At 57.3% G+C, this 20,339-nt stretch overlaps 2 protein-coding genes across 4 annotated transcripts in view; both read left to right on the forward strand.

Annotated features, from left to right (window-relative positions):
• LOC120236457 (coronin-7) overlaps window positions 1-10,705 on the forward strand; it is a 56,781-nt gene extending 46,076 nt beyond the window's left edge. For both annotated transcript variants that reach the window (XM_039239266.1, XM_039239267.1), the window contains 19 exons: window positions 2,912-2,966; window positions 3,371-3,428; window positions 3,574-3,719; window positions 3,802-3,894; window positions 4,037-4,168; window positions 4,590-4,716; window positions 4,916-5,091; window positions 5,594-5,702; window positions 5,811-5,897; window positions 5,978-6,120; window positions 6,198-6,302; window positions 6,382-6,467; window positions 7,242-7,383; window positions 7,471-7,560; window positions 8,343-8,459; window positions 8,726-8,861; window positions 9,283-9,374; window positions 9,879-9,965; window positions 10,079-10,705. In XM_039239266.1, the coding sequence (XP_039095197.1) occupies window positions 2,912-2,966; window positions 3,371-3,428; window positions 3,574-3,719; window positions 3,802-3,894; window positions 4,037-4,168; window positions 4,590-4,716; window positions 4,916-5,091; window positions 5,594-5,702; window positions 5,811-5,897; window positions 5,978-6,120; window positions 6,198-6,302; window positions 6,382-6,467; window positions 7,242-7,383; window positions 7,471-7,560; window positions 8,343-8,459; window positions 8,726-8,861; window positions 9,283-9,374; window positions 9,879-9,965; window positions 10,079-10,084 (1,987 nt within the window). In that variant the 3' untranslated portion in view covers window positions 10,085-10,705. The remainder of the gene's footprint in view (window positions 1-2,911; window positions 2,967-3,370; window positions 3,429-3,573; window positions 3,720-3,801; window positions 3,895-4,036; window positions 4,169-4,589; window positions 4,717-4,915; window positions 5,092-5,593; window positions 5,703-5,810; window positions 5,898-5,977; window positions 6,121-6,197; window positions 6,303-6,381; window positions 6,468-7,241; window positions 7,384-7,470; window positions 7,561-8,342; window positions 8,460-8,725; window positions 8,862-9,282; window positions 9,375-9,878; window positions 9,966-10,078) is intronic.
• Window positions 10,706-12,609: 1,904 nt separating this feature from the next.
• PAM16 (presequence translocase associated motor 16) lies at window positions 12,610-19,931 on the forward strand. Of its 2 annotated transcripts, XM_039239271.1 has the most exons (6): window positions 12,610-12,734; window positions 15,836-15,911; window positions 17,836-17,920; window positions 18,695-18,831; window positions 19,246-19,311; window positions 19,765-19,931. In XM_039239271.1, exons 3-6 carry the CDS (start codon window positions 17,863-17,865, stop codon window positions 19,849-19,851), a joined length of 348 nt encoding a protein of 115 aa, XP_039095202.1. In that variant the 5' UTR covers window positions 12,610-12,734; window positions 15,836-15,911; window positions 17,836-17,862; the 3' UTR covers window positions 19,852-19,931. The 2 variants fall into 2 exon arrangements, with proteins under 2 accessions (XP_039095202.1, XP_039095201.1); XM_039239270.1 differs by lacking the exon at window positions 15,836-15,911 and having other exon boundaries at window positions 12,611-12,734.
• The last annotated feature ends 408 nt before the right edge of the window (window positions 19,932-20,339 follow it).

Below are 20,339 nucleotides of genomic sequence, written 5' to 3' on the forward strand. Positions count from 1 at the left end.
CCCCAGTTTTTCCATTCTCTCCTCATATGGCCTCAAGGTACTACCCTCCAACCCCCCTGCTTAGAGCCTGGTTCTAAGGGAATGTGGGCCTAGGATTGGTCCAACAGGGTCTCAGCTGCCCAGCCTGAGTAACAGGGACAGATCCAAGAGATCTGGACTGCTTTGGACCGCTGGTGATGCCAGAATGTCTAGGTTGGTGGGGCTGAAGGGGAGAGATATGCTGCCAGGGAGAACCAGAGAACTCTTAAAACTGCTTTTCCTGGCAGGCAGTACTTCCTGTGCTAATTGCAGGAATATTAGGAAAGCTGATGAGATTATCAGGCACCAGCCTCTCCCTCATGTGACCTGGTACCTGTATCTTCTGGGATTTGGGCCTGGAGGTAGGGGCCCAATCTAGGCTCTAGACCTTCTATGACTTTGGGTCTGGGGCAGACCCCTGGACCTGGGTCAGAGCCCTTTCCAGTGGCAGGCCCAGATGTCAGCCCTGCCCCATACCATGACAGCGGGAGAGATGCCAGCTCTTACCACCTCTGGTGGCCCTCTGCCAGGCAGGAACTATCTTCTGCATTCCAGACCCAGACCTGGCTTGGATCTCTTCACAAGGCCGGGGGTCAGGCCCGTGCCGGCTGTTGGCCAACCCTTGGGGCTGGGTGCCATGACCCCATTTCCTGGCCTGTGCCCGTGGATGGCTCTGCCTGAGGCGAGGAAGACTGGCCTGACCTGTTGGGGGAGCCAGCCCTGCTCTCCATGACTTCCTGCCCCCCCGCCCCCCAGCCCCTGAGTCAGTGGGCTGGCCAGTTGGAGCTGATGGAGTGGGTGTGTGGGAAGGCCAGGTGGAGTATCTCGAGGAGGTGTGTGTGGAGCACAGATGAGCTGTCTATGCCACCCACAGGCCCGTTCCCCAGTTCCTGCCAAGGTGCCAGAGGTAGGGGGCGCCTCAGGAGTCCCTCTGTCCCAGTTACTCTCTGACGCTGCCCAGAGCCCATCATTCTTGTGTCTACCCTCTCCTGTCCATCTCCATATGGTGGTCTCTGCTTGGCACACGTCTCATCCTGCCTGCTGCACTTGAGACGTGTCATCAGCTTCTTGTTCCTTGTCCAATGGAGGGAGGCAAAATTCCCCTCCTCAGGTACCAGGCCCTGTTCTGTGTGGCCCCAACCCACCCCATCCTGAGGCTCATCCCCTCACCATCACTGCTTAAGCCGTCATCCACATCCTCCTTTGCCCTGTTCCTCACACCGCAAAGACCATTCCCCTGCCTGACATACCTGCAGGGCCTTTGCACATGCTGATCTTTCTACTTGGAACCCTCCCCTCTTGGGTGATTCCTCCTTACCTTTTGGGGCATATGGAACACCCTCTCCCCTGTGACCAGTAAGGGTCAGGTCCCCCTGGGTCTTTGCTGGCTATTCTCAGGGAACTTTTCTTTCATGTGTTTTGTGTGTTTGGGGAGGGGGGACTCTGTCTGCCTCTCAGGCCAAGCTGTGAGCAACTTGAGGACAGAGATCGGGTCTTCTGCTCTCACTTCTACTTCTGGTCACACCTGCAGACTGAGCCAAGGGCTGGGCACAGATAGTTCAGCAAAGGAATGAATGGGAATGAATGAGGGAGTGGATGAAAGTCTTGTTAGGGCTGCTGAAGGGATTTATTTCCAGCCCCCCTGGAGCCAGCATCAGCATGGAGGGGCACCCCAGGGCACACATCTACCTTGTCCCCTTGCCCAGCTGCTCCCCGACAGAAGACAATAGTCAGACCAGGTCAAGAAAGGCAATTCTGAGCCTGGCTTACCCTGCCAGCCCAAGGTAATTAGAGCCCTTGTTACTCACAGGTGACCAGCCCAGAGCACTCCAGGAAGCCGTGGAGACACCCATGGCCCCACCCAGCTTCCCAACCCACTCTGTGGCTTCCAGCAGGGTGGGGAGGGGAGGTGGGCAGCTGGCCAGAAAGGGGATGGATGAGGGAGGGGGACTTTGTTGCCTGGGTGAGGGTTGGATGCAGCTGCCACAGCTGGTGACCTCTGACCACTGGAAACACAATGAGGAAGGGGCTCTGTTTGAGGGTGAGTGTCAGCATTGGGGTGAGAGTCCAGGCCTTCGGGTCCAGGGACATGAAACGAAAACCAAGAGAACAAATGGATGAAGGCACCTGTCAGAGTTCTCTTGGACAGTGACAGCCCATTGGCCACAAAGTGGCAGGGGCGTTGGGGTGTATGTTCCCAGCCACTGTCCCCCACACAGAGGCCCCCTCGGGAACAGAGCAGGGACTGCAAGGATGCACTGTGGTGAAGGGAGCCCTGTTCCAAGCCCCTGGCTTAGGCTTGGGCACAGGGGCTCAAAGTCATGTCGAGGGCGGGGGTCTGAGTCTCTAAGATATCAAAGAAGTCTGGGATAACTGAGGAGGTGGCCCCCAAACCTTCGTGCAGGCCTGGTGCACCCAGGCCAACTGCATCGGGCAGGGTGGAGGGAGTCCCCGGTTCTAGCACGCCTCCTCATCTTCCCTGGGAACTTTGGCGTGATGCCCAGGTCGGCCAAGGTGACTGGACCAGAGACAACGTGTGTGGGGCCTTCCTGGAGCCAGTGGGCCAGGGACAGAGCTTGGGACTGAGGTGTGGAAAGAGGGGCCTGCTCCCTTATGCCCAGAGCCCATGCAAGTCCCGGAATGCAGGGGGTGGGCAGATGGAGGACCCAGGGCTAGAAAGCCTAGAACATGGGGAAGTGCTCAGCCTGTAGCCAGCCCTGGAAGAGAGGAGTAGTGGGGAGCAGGCTAGACACAGCTAGAGGGGCCATGTCACTCCAGCCAGTGGGGTGTATGGCCTGAGCCCCTGGCTGGGGTCACGAGGCCACCAGCTCCCCAGCTGCCCGTCAGGCACAGTGGTTGGCTGCATCCTGCCCACCAGCCCTCTCTCCCTCAGGTCTCTGATGCCCCTGCTGGACCCGGACTCCGGGCTCCTGGTGCTGGCAGGAAAGGTGCGTGAGAAGCTGGAGTGCCATGCCCATCCACATCACCGCCCCCCCCCCCGGGGTGGCCAGGCCAGCCCCCAACCTTTGATCTAGCCAGCCTGCTGGGAGACAACAAGATGCCGTCCACCCCTGCCAGGCTGAGTGGCCTTCAGGTCGGCGTGACTGTAACTCCCAAGAATGTCAGCTTTGTGGATAAGGCCAACAATCAAGCAGTGTTAGCCCACAGCGGGCGCTCTGTAAACCCCGAATGTGCCCTGTTCTTATTCTGTGCGCGGTGAAGTCCACCAAGGAACTCAGTCCAGAGCACGGGGCAGGGGGAGGGGGGGGGGCGGGGGGAGAGCTGGTGTCTGATCTGGAGTACATGCCAGGCCACCAGGGCACAGGCGGTGCTCAGGCTGTGCTCCTTTCAGGGTGACAGTCAGTTGTATTGCTACGAAGTGACCCTGCAGCAGCCAGCACTGAGCCCAGGTAAGCCCTATTCTCTCCTCCATCCCCACCCTCCGCGGCTATCTTCCCATGGTGTCTCCCCGCCTCCCCTCCCCCACCCCCTGACTGTCTTCTCATGCTTTCTTCCCCGACCTCCCCAACTGTCTTCTCATGCTGCTCCCCACAGTGACCCAGTGCCTCCTCGAGAGTGTGCTGAGGGGTGCGGCTCTCGTGCCCCGGAGGGCGCTGGCTGTCATGGGCTGCGAGGTGCTCCGTGTCCTGCAGCTGAGCGACTCCGCCATCGTGCCTGTCAGCTACCACGTGCCTCGCAAGGTGAGAGGCACCTGGGTGAGGGGCTGGGAAGGTCTTGGGGGCCTGGACCTCACTGGCCACGTGCATACCCACCTGCCAACAGGCTGTGGAGTTCCATGAGGACCTGTTCCCGGACACCGCCGGCTGCATCCCTGCCTCCAACGCCCATGCCTGGTGGGTGGGGAGCAACCAGCAGGTAAGGGCCCCGACCCCTGCCCCCCCAGCCTGGCTGGCCACTCCCAGCTCCACCTGCCCCATGAATGGCCCCACAGTCCAGCTGCCCTGTGTCCCCCCTTGTCCCCACTCCCTGCCTCAGACACTACTACCTCTTCCCTCAGGTGCAGAAGATTAGCCTCCACCCAGCTCGGCGGCCCCACCTCAGCTTCACTTCCTGTCTGGTGCCCCCTATGGAGCCCTCCCCCGACCAGGCCCAGCCTACAGACACACCTGCAGGTGATGCGGACCCCAGCGTGAGTGCCAGGGCGGTCCGCCCGTCCTCCCCATTCTGCCACCATCCTGGGGCCCTGAGTCAAAGCTGCCAAGTGTGTTCGCCTGGCTGAGGGTCTCCGAGCCTTTTGTAGTCGTCGTCAAGCATAACGGAGACAGAAACACGTGAAGCACGAATAAAGAACTTGGCGCTGTTCTCTAAATTGAGCAAGACTTTCACAGAAAAATCTAGGTTTCTGGTTTCTCTTGAAATCCTGGCAGATCTTAACCATACGGGGCCTGCCTGTTCTACAAAGCTAGGAGCTGGCAGCTGCCACCCACTGTCCCCACCGTCTGAAGCTGAGCTTGCCTGAATGTCCCATCGTCCGGGAGGAGGGGCCCCCTCTCTCTCTGGCCAACAAACCTGGGGGGCCTGCTGGCTGACCTAGGGTGCTTCTCCCCCAGGAGGGCTTCTCCTCCCCTCTCAGCTCGCTGACCTCCCCCTCCACACCCTCCAGCCTGGGGCCCTCGCTCTCTAGCACCAGTGGTATCGGCACTAGCCCCAGCCAGAGATCCCTGCAGAGCGTGCTGGGTAAGTCCCTCAGGGCAGGAGCTAAGTGGCCCTGTCTGCATCCTCTCCCCGCCTGCCGGCGTCGCCTGTCCTTGGGGGATGAAGGGGGCCCCAGTAAGAGGGCAGCCTGGACCAGGCTGTGCACCATCCTGCAGCGAGGTGAGCAGGCAGGCCAGCGGCCAGGGCCTCCTCATGTGGCTCCATCCCTGCCGCCTGCCAGGCCCCAGTTCCAAGTTCCGCCATGCTCAGGGCACCGTCCTGCACCGAGACAGCCATATCACCAACCTTAAGGGGCTCAATCTCACCACGCCTGGCGAGAGCGATGGATTCTGTGCCAACCGGCTACGTGTGGCTGTGCCCTTGCTCAGCAGTGGCGGGCAGGTGGCTGTGCTCGAGGTGAGGGACCCCACCTACCTGATGCCCCCCCAGGGACCTGCAGGAAGTCCAGGGCATTGGGTACCCACACTAGCTCACGCTCTCTGAGCACAAACTATGTGCCAGGCACCTGCCAGCATCCCCTTTTATCTTCCCGGCTGTCCTGCGGGGATACCACTCTTATCCCCATTTTACAGATGGATGAAAGCAGTGAGGCACAGAGAGGCCTAGTGACCTATCGGGTCACACAGCTGTGTAAGTGGTGGAGCTGGGATTCAAACCCAGACTGCCTGAGCCCCAAGCCTGAGCTCTTTCCACCACTCCACGCTGTCCCCCTCACTTTCTGGGATGTCACAGTTGGCACTTGGGACTCAGAGCACAAGGTGGCTGAAGCAGAGAGCTTGGGGGGGCATCAGCTGCAGAGGGTGGGGGGGGCCAGGAGTGCTGCTTGCCCTGCAGACCCTGGGGACCAAGCCCTCCTGCCTGTTACTGATGGACCTATGGGTGGGGTCACCTCCCACAGCTGCGGAAGCCTGGCCGCCTGCCCGACAAAGCACTGCCCACACTGCAGAATGGGGCAGCTGTGACTGATCTGGCTTGGGACCCCTTTGACCCCTACCACCTTGCTGTGGGTAAGGATGCTCAGCGCTAGACTCACGGGAGGGTCCAGGGGTGCACGTGAGGGTAGGGGAAGCCCAGAGGTCTTGGGCACAGCGGTGATGAGCCAGCACTCTCTTCAGGTGGGGAGGATGCCAGGATCCGACTGTGGCGGGTGCCCCCAGAGGGCCTGGAGGAGGTGCTCACGACACCTGAGGCCGTGCTCACAGGTCAGGTGGGCCCAGGGTGGGGGCTGGGACACAGGCAGTGGCTCCTGAGGGCTCAACGTCACCTCATGCCTAACCCCCAGGCCACACAGAGAAGATATACTCTCTGCGCTTCCACCCACTGGCAGCCGACATACTGGCCTCCTCTTCCTATGACCTGACCATTCGGATCTGGGACCTTAAGGCCAGAGCTGAGCGGCTGAGGCTGCAGGGGCACCGGGACCAGGTAGGACATCTGTGGGGGCAGGCGCCCAGCCACAGTCTCAGAGGCTGCCTCTCACATCCGTCCACACCTGCCTCCAGATCTTTGGCTTGGCCTGGAGTCCCGACGGACAGCATCTGGCCACTGTCTGCAAGGATGGGCACTTGCGGGTCTATGCTCCCCGGGCTGGCCCTGAGCCCCTGCAGGTGAGCAAGAGGCAATGGGGGCAGCCTTTACACCTGACTGAGGGTCCCCTGCTGGGCTTCATGTGCTGTATCCCAACAGGAAGGCCCAGGGCCTGAGGGGCCCCGCGGAGCCCGTGTTGTCTGGGTGTGTGATGGTCACTGTCTGCTGGTATCTGGTTTTGACAGGTGAGGACTCAGGAATACCATCCCCGCACCCAGACTTAAGCCGCTAATTGTGTCCTTTTTCCCCCAAACACACATACACCTGTTAGGCATCAGAAGCTGTCCCTGCTTCTCACTTACTGGATGCATGGATGGGTGAATGGGGGGGTTGGTGGGTAGGTTGGTGGATGGATGGGAGGGACGGAGGGAGGGGAGGAACAGTGAGTCAACTGGGAACCCAGAGGAATGAGAGCCACAGCCTCCTGCCTGGAGCCCATGCCTGGTCACGACGAGGTGAAGAGCATGAAACAGCCAAGCCTACTGGGGAGGCCCAAGGAATGAGTATTTGGCACATTGGAGGAGGGATCAGGGAGGGCCTCCTAAGGTAGATGTCATCTGAAGTGAGTCACAAAGGAGCTAGTAACCAGAAACCCAGAGGAGAGGACATTCAAGTGTGGGAGGAACGGCCAGGAAGCTGACCAGCACGGCTGAAGCATAGGGTGAGAGGCAGAACGTGGGGAGAGAAGTACAGACAACAGGCCACAGAGGCCATGAGGCCCGTGCTCGTGGAGGGTCAGAGAGCAGCAGAGGGAGCATTCGTAGGGGTGGGGCCAGCACGTTAGGCCACTGTTGCAGGAGACCAGGTCGTAGTTCTAACTGGATCAGGAAAGAAAAGGGAAAGAGGCACTCCTCAGGCCCCGAAGCCTGGCAAGATCAGGGTCCTTGCTAGAGTCCTTGCCTGACTCCGGTCCCTGCAGCTCTGAGGACCTGCTTCTGCTCCCCGGGTCTCCCTTGCAGCCGAAGTGAGCGCCAGCTACTCCTGTACCCTGCCAAGGCGGTGGCCGGTGGCCCTCTGGCAGTGCTGGGGCTGGATGTGGCTCCCTCGACCCTGCTTCCCAGCTATGACCCGGACACCAGCCTGGTGCTACTCACGGGCAAGGTGGGTTGGAGTGCACAGGTGGGGGTGGTGGCAGGGGAAGGTGGGGAGGAGCTCTAGCTGGCCGCCTCACTCTTGCCACCCACCCAGGGCGACACCCGTGTGTTCCTGTACGAGCTGCTCCCAGAGGCTCCTTTCTTCCTGGAGTGCAACAGCTTCACATCGTCTGACCCCCACAAGGTGAGCCTGGGCGCACTCCCTGGGCCTCCTGGTCTGTGCGACACAGGGCTCCCCCGCCCTCTCCTGGCCACATGCGGAAGTGCAGGGGCCTGTGGGGTCAGCAGGTCACTGGGCCAGGGTGTGCCCGGCAGCTCTCGGGAGCTAGTTGTTAAACACCATTATTAAACATTAAACTATAAAATCTTAAGTTATATGAACCTACAAGTAAATTATATTGAAAACCAAGACAGTGGAAATTGAGTGTATCACTTCTTAATTGTTTTGCCTGAGTTTATGGTATTTTTTGTGCTGTCAACGGTACTTACACCTGTGGGCTCTTGTCAGTGGCTATACCATACGATGCTATCACACATGTCTTCCCAACTCTGCATTGGACAAGTTACGCTGACAGAAATCACCATGGTGGGTTTTTACACCATAGAAGTAGGCTTCTCAAAGCTATAAATCAGGGCATTTTTCCTCCAGAGAGCTAGTTGTTAAAGATTTTTAAAATGTATTTTGAAGGAGAAAGAGAATGTGTGAGTGGTGGAGGGGCAGAGAGAGAGGATCGCAAGCAGGCTCCACACTGTCTGCTCAGAGCCTGATGCAGGGGCTCAAACCCATGAACTGTGAGATCATGACCTGAGCCAAGATCAAGAGTTGGGACACTTACTGACTGAGCCAGGTGCCCCTCCAGAGAGCTAGTTGCTAAGCCTCTGCCAGCACATTCCATTCAAGGATGGGCCTTGGTTCTGGTGGTCCTAAGTAGGGGTGCTGGCACTCAGATCCCCCTGCTCCTCCAGGGTTTCATCCTCCTGCCCAAGACAGAGTGTGACATCCAAGAAGTAGAGTTTGCCCGATGCCTGCGGCTTCGCCAGACCTCCCTGGAGCCTGTTGCCTTCCGTCTGCCCCGAGTCAGGGTGAGGTTGGGGGCCCAACACCCCGACATCTAGTCCCCCTTCACAGCCCCTATAAAAGGGGCTTTGGGGCCTAACTACCCCCGTCACCAAACTGTCCCACTCACTGCTCTTTGGGGTACCTGTTCCCTTACTCTGCTGCAATTCTGAAACTGGCAGAAACGCCAGAGCAGGCCCCGGGTCTCTCCTTACCTCCTTTCCCACGGGGTGCTGATACCCCTTGGGCCTCTGGCAGGTGCCCCAGTCTAGCCCCTTTGTCCTTCCTACAGAAAGAGTTCTTCCAGGATGATGTGTTCCCAGACACAGCCGTGAGCTGGGAGCCAGTGCTCAGTGTGGAGGCCTGGCTGGGAGGTGCTAATGGGCAGCCCCGGCTGATCAGCCTGCAGCCCCCGGGCATGACCCCAGGTACGATGAGCAGCTGGGGGTGCTGAGTAGAAAGCAGGGAAGTGAGGTGTGGGGTTGGAGAAGGGGTTAAAAGGTCAAGTCCAAGATCCCCCTGATCCTGCTGGCACACAGAAACCTCTGGCCATCCCAAGGATAGGGTGCTTGTGTTTCCAGGCTCATACTCTGACCCTTTCGAGGGCAAGACCCAGGGTTTGTATTTCCATCACAGTTCCCACCCCTGATGTGCATGCACATGTGTGTGCACACACACGCTCCATGGTGTCCACAGCAGCCTTGGGAACAGAGGATGGGGTAGCTGTTATTGCCCCTTCTGGGGTCTCTGCCACGGGATTCCCTAGGGAAGGGTACCAAAGGGTTGGGCAAGGAGTCCTCACCGAGGGGGGTTCTCTGATGTCTGATGCTTGTCCCTGCCCTACCCCAGTGAGCCAGGCGCCCCGTGAAGCCCCTGCTCGTCGGGCCCCGTCCTCAGCACTCTACCTGGAAGAGAAGTCAGACGAACAAAAGAAGGAAGAGGTAGGTGTGGGAGGGGGCTGACCGGTATGGCACACACCGAGTCCTGGCCATACCTGATGATTGCCCTCAGTCCTCTGTCCGACCCAGGCCGGAACAGGAGCCAGGGTCACACACTTCTCTTGGCTGGGCAGCTTGATGGGGGAGACCTTCCAGAGCCCTGAAGCGGACCCATGGGCCACAGGACTCAAGAGGCCCCCCTCTGGCCTGGCCCAACCCAAACAGAGCCAGGGGTTTGGGACCCAAGTGCATTTGGGGCCCTGGTGCACGTCTGAGTGTCTGAGGCAGTGTGCAGACTCCAGCGCTGCGTGGCACACAGTCTGCCTCTGGCTCCCTAATCTCAGCTGAAGTGTCTTTTTCTGTGAAAACCATCCCCTTTGTCAGGGCTCTGATGAAAATGGCTCTTTGCGCAACCTTGATATAGTTCAAACTGTGAGGGCCTGTGTTCCCGGGCTTAGCAGCCCTATTCTGTTCCCTTCCCACCTCTTCTCCTGTCCACTCTCCTAGCTGCTCAACGCCATGGTGGCAAAGCTGGGGAACCGGGAGGACCCGCTCCCTCAGGACTCCTTCGAAGGTGTGGACGAGGACGAGTGGGTGAGTGGATGAGAGGGCCCTGGCATCCCCTCCGTCCCTCCCTCACCCTGCAGCCTGCGACACCCTCCTTCCCCAGACCTCTCAACTCCCTCCCACTTGGTTTACCTCCCCAGGACTAGACTGCCCACCAGCCACCTCCGGGCTCACCTGCCGCCGCCACCTCCCGGAACCCCTGACGTGGTGCCCGCTACACACCTCAGGTCTCCCCCTCAAACTGGAAGATGCCTCGTGGCCCTGGCACACCTTGTCCCAAAAGCCCTGGCCTCCTTGGGGCCTTGGGCACTTCCAAGGCCTCTGGGTCCCACTGCAACTCCCATGGATTGTCCTCACCTCTGCTTTTTCTGGGACTGGCTGCTTCTCCTCAGCTGCCTGCTCGCATGTGGAGCCAGGGGCACGGGAGCACGGTGGGCAGGGAGCGGGGAGGGGTCAGGAGCATGTCCTTGGGCTGGTCCCAACCTTGGCTGGCTTTGCCCAGCACCTTCACTGATCACGTGCCATATCCCACCTTGCCTGCTGCCCAGATCCAGGTAAGGGCCTTGGGGGCTGGCCCCCTGTCAGGCCGTATGGAGCAGCACCAGCCTCAGGGGCCAGGGACCGGTTGCCCTCCTCCCCAGGTTTGAAACCGGGAGAAAGGGGGGCATCACATAGCTGATGGCCCAGTTAAGGGGGGTGTGAGCCCCTCAAGGACTGGCCTGCATATACCCTGGATGTTTTCGCAATTAAAGTTTTCTAAGCTGGCCGCCTCTTGTGCCGCTGTGGTCTCTTGGCTGACTGAGTGGAGGGGGCAGGAGTTTGGGTGAGGGCAGTTGGACCCTGGGTTCCCCCTTGTTTCAGGCCTCACTTTGCTTCTCATGCCTTTTCAGGTGCTAGGAGTTAGTTCATTCATCCAACACGTAGATACCCAACAACAGTCTGAATGGTAGATACGGTAACGGACAGGAGTGACAAGGCCTCTCAAGGCCCTTGTTATTGTCTTCCTGTGCAGGGAGCCAGACTGTGCAAGTAAGCAAACTGTGAAGAGAGCTGTAAAGAAGACAAAGTAGGAGCACCTGGCTGGTGCAGCTGGTGGAGTGTGTGACTCTTGACCGTGGGGTTGTGAGTTCAAGCTCCAAGTTGGGCATAGAGATTACTTAATAAAAAAATAAAGAAAGAAAGAAGACAAATTATGTGAAACGGAGCAGCAGAGATAGAGAGGAAGCAGGGTGTTCAGAGTCTGAGAGGAGACCTTTAAGCTGAGAGTTGAGACCTGAAGGTCACTGAGCCATAGAGCCCTGAGAACGTTTCAGACAGAAGACAAGCAGCCACAGCTCTCAGGGAAGAAAGAATTTGGAGGTTGGAAGAAAGGAAAGGGCAGTGGTCCGGAACATAGCACAAGGCATCAGGTTCATTGAACAAACGTGTGTTGAGTTCCTTCCATGTGCCAGCATCCTTCCAGGTGCTGAAGTTCAAGAGTGGAGAAAAGAGAAAAGTCCTGCCCACCAGGAATCCACATTCTAGTTGGAGGGAACAGGTTATAAACAATAAGCATAAAGTACATGAATTATGCCTAGGTGGCTCAGTCGGCTAACCAGCTGACTTCAGCTCAGGTGATGATCTCGCGGCTGCGGAGTTCAAGCCCCAAGTCCGGCTCTGTGCTGCTAGCTCAGAGCCTGCTTCCGATTCAGTGTGTCTCTCTCTCTGCCCCTCCCCCATTCACAATCTGCGTGTGTCTCTCTCTTTCTCTCAAAAATTTAAAAAAAAAAATTAAGATGATTAAGTAAGAACTTTGGGGGGAAAAAATGGAGGGGACAAAGAATGGAAGTTTAAGCCAAACACAAAAAGCCACATATTGTAGGCTTCTATTTCCATGAGATGTTCAGAACAGGCAACTCCATGGGGACAGAACAAGGATTAGTGGTGGCCGAGCGCAGAGGGGTGGGGGAGGGGCAGCGGTTGTGAATGCAGGGACTTTTTTGAGGGGTTGACGAAAATGTTGTGGTGTTCTTGTGGTATGGTTGCACAACTCAGTGACTATACTAAAAAGCCCTGAATTGTGCACTTTAAAATGGTGAATTGGATGGTGTGAATTTTATCTCGATAAAGCCGTTACTGTAAAACAGTGCAGGACGAGGTTCAGCGTTGGCGGGGGTCGGGGTGGGTCTCGCTGAGGTGACATTTGAGCAGGAACTTGAAGGAGGGGGCAGCGAGGGGTCCTTCCCAGGCTAGAGGGACCCTAGCACGAAACCTATTTTGAAGTTCCCTGGTTTCTTATATATTTGTGAGACTTTGGCATCCTACTCCTTATGTTAGTGGGGTGTTATATGTTTATTGCATACCTTTTAGTAACAAATATTTTGGCAAAATCAAGGGAAGAAATTGCTCCGCTCTTGACAGATGTATTTATTCTGTAGCATCTAGCGCTGCACTGTGAGCGCGAGAGCCCGGGTGAGGACCCGGGAGAGTCCTGGGCCCGCCCATCACCCGCCAGTCGCCGGCCCATCACCCGCCAGTCGCCGGCCCATCACCCGCCAGTCGCCGGCCCATCGTCGGTCCCCTGTTGGCTTCTGAGCCGGAGCCCGGGGCCGACTCCGCCTCTGGCTCCGCCCACGTATTACGTCACGGCACGCGCCTGCTGGAGGGAACTGTGCGCATGCCTAGTGCGGCGTCACGCACGCGCTCTCTCCCTTGACCTCTGACCCCCCCGGCCGCCCTTGAGCTGGGGGCCGTGGGGCCAGGAAGCAGGGGCCAGGAAGCAGGAGCCAGCGACCCCGAGGCGTAGCTGCCGCCATGGTGAGGCCCGAGTTGGGCGCTGCCCGGGGGAGGGGAGGCCGTTTCGGGGCCGGATCAGGGGCGGCGACCCCCGACCAGGCTGCGGGTGCCGCGCGACCCACGTGCCGGACGAGGAACAGGGGACGGGGGGCGTCGCACCGGGAAGATCGCGGCGGGCGCTGGCGGCCTCCGGCTCACGGAGAGCCGCTTGTCCGGAAGGCAGAGCGGGCCTGGCCGGCCGGAAAGTGCCCAGCAGTTGCGGTCGCCGTGTGTTCTAATCCATGTGCGCACAGCCCCAGCGGGAGGCTAGGGCCGACCCGGGAGCCCTGCTTTGCCCCGCAGCCAGTTGGTGGTGTCGCCCTATTATTGTCCCGCTTTCAAGCCCGACCCAACGGTCTCTGAGACTTTGCCAAGGAAGTGGTAGAGCTAGGTCTTGAACCGGCCCCTCGACACCGAAAACTGAGCGTTTTTGCGATATCCCTGGCACTTGGACCCAATCCACAGACCTGGGCTGCACTGGCTGCGACAGTTGCACCTGAGGACCCTGTAAAAATGCATTGTCCTGAGCTGTCCTCGGAGGTTCTGTCAGTTCCCTAAGTGATTGAGGCAGTCAGTTTGCGGAACCATTTCTTAATATTAAGGATAAGGTAGCAGCTTGCAAGTGCCAGGCCCTGAACTGAGGCTTTATGTGGATTCTCTCGGGTAATGCTTATGAAGTCCGTACTGTCGCTGTCCCCACTTCACAGATAAGGAAACTGAGTTTCTGAGTTTGATTTCTCCAGAGTCATTCATGCAACGGTGTCTGGTTTTGAGCCCGGTTACTACTGTTTTTTGAGAACCTACAACGAACCATTGAACTGGATCCTTCTTCTCATTTGTGCGTGTAACCCTGAGCCACCCTCAAGAGCCAAGATAAAAGGTTGCTCTGGAGGAGTTTGTATTTAAAGGAGGAATCAGTGAAGGACAGCATATTAGTAGGAAGTGATAGTGCTGTGGGAAGATAGAAATGGTAGGAGCCCTGGGAAGGTTTCACTTGGGGGATGGGGGTAACGTGTTTAGTTGTTGTTGTTGTTGTTGTTGTTAATTTATTTTGAGAGAGGTAAGAGACAGAGCATAAGAGTGGGGAAGAGGCAGAGAGAGAGGGGTAGAGAGAGAATCTCAAGCAGGCTCTGCACTACCAGCACAAAGCCCAACACGGGGGCTCAACCTCACAAACTGTGAGATCATGGCCTGAATCAGAGTCAAGAGCCAGACGCTTAACCAACTGAGCCACCCAGGCGCCCTAGTACGTGTTAAGTTTTGAAGGATGTTGGGTTTTGACAGAGAATCAGAGTAATAGGATATTCCAGGTTAATGGCTATCATTACAGAGGAAAATGATCTGAAACTAGTAGTAGTCCATGCTTTTTAGTGTATTTCTAGAACTGCGTGGATACACTAAAAACACTAAATACTTGACAAGAGTGATTTGTATGGTATGTGAATGCAGAGCTGCAGACATTGGAGTAAAGAAGTCAGAGCGCTTGATCTAAAGTAGGTGCGGAGAGAGGTGAGAGAAAACCAGAGAAGTCGTTTGTAGCCTGACATAGCTAAGAATGCCTGGCTGAAAAGTGGGCTGAGTTTGCAGGCAGTGGCAATGGGAGAATTATGTGTGTCTTGGGGGATGGCTGAGGCCCTCCAGCAGAGGGAGTGGTAAGCATTTGGCAATCTCGTCTAGGGGCATAGCGTTATTGTGATGGTGACCTGCATCACACTCATTCAAATACCAACGGGCTGCTGTGTCAGCCATAGGCGGGCGCCCCAGGCATACCATGGTCCTGCCTGCCCTCCTGCTTGGTTGTGATGCCAGCAGCTGTTTGTAGAGACTCTGGGTGAACAAAGCCCCCTTCCTGTCCTTGAGAAAGGGATGAGTCTGTGATAGTCTGCGCCCACAAGCCCAAGAGCCTAAGACTGGGCTTTGAAGGGAAGATTGCACATCGGTCTATCTGAAAGCTAATTCCCTTCTTGATGCACTTAACATGAGATAAGCCACATTCCCTGGTGTCCCCTGGTGCTTTCCTGTGGCCTTTTGCCCCAGCTGCAGAGCTTTGGACGACCTTCACTAGGCTGTGTTCCTCAGATGAGAAAACGTATGTGTAACCCACAGTGGGTCCCAGGCTTGGCGACCTGTGGCTCTGACCTCTGCTTAACCGGCAGTTTGGCCTGAGTTGGATGCCATGTCAGCTAATTGTTCTTGACAGAGCCTTCAGGTCAAGTGTCAGTCAGTGGACTGTGGGATGTTTTAGGACTTTCTAGGAGGGGCCTCAGCCATGGCTATCTTCGCCACCTCTTTTTTTTTTTTTTTTTTAATGTTTTATTTATTTCTGAGAAAGACAGCGTGAGCAGGGGAGGGTTAGAGAGAGAGGGGGATACAGAATCTGAAGCAGGCTCCAGGCTCTGAGCTGGCTGTCAGCACAGAGCCTGACGCGGGGCTCGAACCCACGAACCGTGAGATCATGACCTGAGCTGAAGTCTGACGCCTAACCGACTGACCCACCCAGGCGCCCCTGTCTTCACCACCTCTTGTAGCTGGCAGAACTCTGAGCACCCCTGACCCACAGCTGGCACTGGGTACTGAACACGTGGATGAGAAGCTTGGGTATGCCTGGCCTCTACACCACTGAGCACCAAGCAGGGTCTGGTCCAGAAGCAGGGTAGCTGTTAGGCTGCTCTGGACCTGCCACTGACTGTCCACTGGGTTTTATGTGGGTTGTCCCTTCAGAACCTTGCAGCCCTCCTATAAGGAAGGTATTGTTCTCCCCCTTTTCCAGATAAGAAGACTGAGGTTCAGAGAGGTTGAGTAATTTGCCCAGGACCATACAGCTAGCAAGAAGACAAGCGGAAGTCCAGGTTTATAGCTGCAAAGCAGCCCTCTCCCTCTTCTTTCACACTGCTTCCCAGCTCCCTAGGAATGCAGCCTGGCTTTTTGCAGCCTTTTCCCTGAGGAATCAGTGGCCATATCAGATGAGTTGCCTTTTTGGGAAACGCTTTGTTACTCTGTAATGTCTGAGCATTGTCAAGCTTTGTGAAACAAAGGGTAATAAATGAAAACCAACATTTATTGATCACCTACTGTATCAACAGGCTCCGTGCAGGGCACTTGACAAGCATTATCTCATCGAATCCTTATGACAGCCCTATTTTTGGTCACGTTTTACAGGTGAGGAAACAGGCTGAGGGGACCTGAGAGCATGCCCAGGGCACGCAGCTGGGATTTGCACACAGGCATCCCAAAGCTTGCCTGTATGACCACACATCGCACCTCCATGCCCTGGAGATGCCTCCCACACAAACCTTGGTAGCGTCAGTGGACCAAGCAGGCAGCTCCCTTGGGCAGCCACTGTAGCCCCTGAAACCACAGGAGCTGTGAGGCTCTGGCAGCACGAACGCCGGGGCCACCATGCCACTGGGACGTGAAGCCTGCAGGGGTGGTTGGGGAGCTGCCCAGTTACACGCTTAGTTTCTAACGTTCGTTATTGAGCAACAGCCGCCACCCTGGGCAGAGAAGTCAGTCAGTCGATGGGCAGCGATGGGCGGAGCAGTAGCCTCGCGCTGAGGTGTGTGGCAGTGGGTGAAGGTGTGGTCCGAGGCCCGAAAGGTGTGCAGGCTGAGTCACCTACTGGCCTGTCGGCCGCAGTGTACCTCAGACAGTACTGGCTGTCCATCTGGGAACCTGTCCCACTTGGGAGGGGCTGTGGGCCCCGAGGGAGAAGTTGGGAGGCTTCCCTCCCCGCACTCAGTATTTGTCTTGTCTCCTGCCCCGCAGCTGGCCGCGGCCCTGCCCCTCCCTTTGATCCTCTGAGAGAGTCTTCACTGAGCTTTGCTTTCTAGTGTGAAATACAGGGCTTATGAAATTTCCACTTACTTGTGAAATCCAAACCCACCTACACTTATTAATTCCTGCCAATGTCCCAGAACCAGCATCCCACCCTGCCCATGGGGCAGGTTCACTGGAAGCCAAACGAAGCCAGTTCTGGAGTCAGGATCCCACTGGCACCTGAGGAGCCCCTCTCTGGCATCTGGGTTGAGTCCTTGATCCTTGTCAGGTTGCTGAGTTGCCCTCCCTTCAGGATCCTGTGTGAGATGGGCAGCCTGAGGGTGGCATGGCTAAGAGCACCGAGGTCGGGGTTTCGTGCCCACCTTCCACTTGAGCACCTCCCACTTCCACTTGTGTCCTCTGGCTGGTCATTAAACCCGGCTGTGCCTCAGTGTCTTGAGGTTTTGGGTTAACTGGCACGGTGCCTGGCACCCAGGTTCAGTTGATACTTGCTGACTGATAGGACATCTAACTACAGACAAGTGCAAGGGAGAGAAAGGGAAACCACTGCATGTGCCCGTGAGCAGTGTCGGCCTGCAGTGAGCTGAAGAGGCTCTCCCTGCCGGGCTCGTCCGTGTGCGGGAGCTCTGAGACGCCGTGCTGTTCTGTGTACCTAGTGCTCGGCAGAGCTCAGCAGTTCTGCAGGTGTTTGAACCAGTGAAGGAACTGGTGACCAGTCCGGCGCTCCCTCACCAGTTAGTTCTTTGTCTTAAATGCCCTCCTATAGTGGGCTTTTTGCTCCTTAAAAGTGGAGAGTCTTTTTCTCTTTTGTTGTGTTGATTGCAACCAGCAAGAATAGTCTTTTGGGAGAAATGGGGTGGCTCCAGGCTCCCTGAGTTTCCTGCTGGTCGAACAAAGGTTGGAACCTCCGATCTCAGAAGCACAGAAGCACGGGGTGAGTTAGTGGCAGTGGCCAGTCTGGGACCAGCCCCTGGTTCTGGCTCCAGGCCATACTGTTGCTTTCAAAGCCTCTGTGCCCGGCAGCCCCTTTGTCTTTGCTGCTCTGTCCTCCTGTCTGAAGGCCAAGGGAGGATTCCCCTTGCTTCTAGGGACTCGGTCAGATCCAGCCCCAGCCAGCTCTCCAAAGAGCCCCTGATGCCACACAAGGCAGAAGCTTTTTATCAGGGTACTTTGGATTAAATTCTGCGGCTGCTGCTCTGTGCTTCATTACCTCAGATCTCCAGAAATCCTGCCACTCAGCAGCCATTTCCAGGGTCCCATTTCTGGAGAATGCAACCTGCTAACCAGGTACCTGCTTTGCCCACAGGCCAAATACCTGGCCCAGATCATTGTGATGGGGGTGCAGGTGGTGGGCAGGGCCTTTGCCCGAGCCCTGCGGCAGGAGTTTGCAGGTAAGCTTGAGCCCCCTTTTCCCCCAGGGCCATCCGGCCAGGATGCTGCAGTTCTGGCAGCCTGGGGCGTTTCCAGGGGGTGGGGGGTATTGTTGCACTTCAGGACATTCTCATGAAAGGGAAAGCCAGTTGACTGTGAACATTGAAGCAGGAATGGGCAAACTGGTTCACCTGACCACCTGTTTTTGTATATAAAGTTTTATGGAACACAGCCATACCCTCTGGCTGCTTTCAAGAGTCACTAGTTGCAAACCCAGATATTAATTGGCCTGCAGAGCCTAAAATATTTATTCTTTGGTCCTTTAAGAAAAAGTTTAGTGGATCCTGATTCTGTGGTCATTGAAAGAGAAGAGGTCACCTGAGCCACCTGCTTTGGTGACCTAGGTAACTGGTGGGCAGCCAGGTCTCAACTGAGCTATTACTGCCTCTTCATACCTGCAGCTTTACTCTGTCTCCCATTGTCGCCTAAAGTTCCCCATCTTGCTTTGCACTTGGGAGGACGGGGCCGGGGAGAGGAGAGGAATAGAGCCATCTTGTGGTCTAGGTTGGGGACCAGACCCTGTACCTGTCTACCAGTGGAGTAAATCTGTCCTCACTTCACTGTCCCCCACTCCTCACCCAAAAAAAAAAAAGCCACTCCTGGAGAAGAGATGCACCCTGTCCCTGTGTGTGTCTTCTCCCATGCCACCTGGCAGGCTGAGCTGCCCACTTGGAAGGCCCAGGGGGAACCTCTGGGCTGCTGAGGGCCGAGCACTCACCCGTGTGTCCACACAGCCAGCCGGGCAGCAGCTGACGCTCGGGGACGTGCTGGATACCAGTCTGCAGCTGCCTCCAACCTGTCGGGCCTCAGCCTCCAGGAGGCACAGCAGATTCTCAATGTCTCCAAGCTGAGCCCTGAGGAGATCCAGAAGGTGAGGCCACTAGGTTGGCTTTGAGACAGGCCTTGCCCCACAGACCAGGATGGAGGTGCAGGCTGGGGGGAGTCAGGCTGCGAGGGTCCGGAAGAGTGAATGTGGCCTGGTGGAAAGGGGCAGGTGTTTGGACTCCCAGGTTATGGCAGCCGCTGTCACTCATTTGTTTTTAGGCCCAAAGCAGACAGTGGCAGGGACAGAGCAGTTGGCGGTGGTAGACAAGCCCCTTCCCTCCGTGGGCACTTGTCCACCTCTCTGTCCGCCAGCAGTCACATGGGCTTCCTGGGTTACACAGTGGGGCACGTGGGCGGCGGGGCTGAACCCTTTGGCTTTCCTTCCTTGTCATTTCCTAGCTTCCCCTGCCTCTGTAACCCAGAGCCTGCACACCCTCTCACCGTCTCCCCTCCCCTGCAGAACTACGAACACCTATTCAAGGTGAACGACAAATCCGTGGGTGGCTCCTTCTACCTGCAGTCCAAGGTGAGTGCTCTTTGATGCTGGGAGGGATCAAGCCCAAGGCCCTCTTCTCACGGGGGGGTCCTTCGTTCCCAGGCTGTTCAGAGCTTGGCAGCCAGGCAGTTGTGCCGGGCGTCCCTGGTGCCCCAGCCTCAGGGGGCCCCCCTCTCCCCCAGGCTGCCACCGCCTCAGCTCCCTAGGGCCTAGCCAGTTGGGCTAAATTGTCTGGGCCCTGTGTCACCCTGATGGTGGCCCTCCCAGGAGCCATGGCTTTGAGGGAATAGGACCACTGGCTGGTGAAGAGCAAGGCGTGCCTGTCCCCCAGCGAATGCTGCGCACCGGTAAGGGAGGCACTTGTGTTTCCCAGGCTGTTGGCTCAGCCGTGCCCAGGGCTCTGCAGGGACCTGCAGCTGGGAGGACTGGGAAGGGCAGAGGCCCACCCCACTCAGGGCCCTGCCCATTTCTAACTCCCTCCAGGTGGTCCGAGCCAGGGAGCGCCTGCAGGAGGAGCTCAGAATCCAAGCCCAGGAGGAGAGAGAGAAGGAGCAGATGCCCAAAACGTGACCACCCGGCCCCTCCTGCACCCTGCCCACCACCTCTAATTTATAGCTCGGTAATAAATGTCTGTTCCGCGTTTCTCAGTGCACGCATCCCCATTCCAGAAGGCAAGTTGCTCTTCCCGCCAGGGGAGGGGGAGTCAGCGGCATGGCATCCCTGGTTACATGCCTTGGACACCCTGCAGGGCTGGGGTAGGCGGGGTTGGTGAGAAGCCAGCCCTGCCCTGCCCTGCCCGCTGAGCTGTCACGTACTGGACGCAGCCACTCCTGTCGCAGCTCCAGTGCTGGGCCCCTCCTGCAGCACCCCCATCCTCAGGTCGGCCCTTGCCCTTCCCACCGAGCCCCAGGTGCCCAGCTCGGTCACAGGCCGCCTCTCCCTGAGCTGAGTTTGAATCTGGAATCTGGGTGGAATGTTCCAGTGCTGCAGAAGAGAAAAGCCTCTGCCAGCCTTTCAGTGGATGAGTTGTGTCTCCCCCAGAACTAAGCCTCTTATCA

The sequence above is a fragment of the Hyaena hyaena genome, unplaced genomic scaffold (assembly GCF_003009895.1).
Source record: "Hyaena hyaena isolate Hyena2069 unplaced genomic scaffold, ASM300989v1 scaffold_155, whole genome shotgun sequence".
Lineage (NCBI taxonomy): Eukaryota > Metazoa > Chordata > Mammalia > Carnivora > Hyaenidae > Hyaena > Hyaena hyaena.

Excerpts from the sequence above, each read along its gene's own strand:
- PAM16 (XM_039239270.1), top strand. Across the intron at positions 18,832-19,245 it reads GCCCTGAGGAGATCCAGAAG|AACTACGAACACCTATTCAA; the intron begins GTGAGGCCACTA and ends CCTCCCCTGCAG. Across the intron at positions 19,312-19,764 it reads CCTTCTACCTGCAGTCCAAG|GTGGTCCGAGCCAGGGAGCG; the intron begins GTGAGTGCTCTT and ends AACTCCCTCCAG.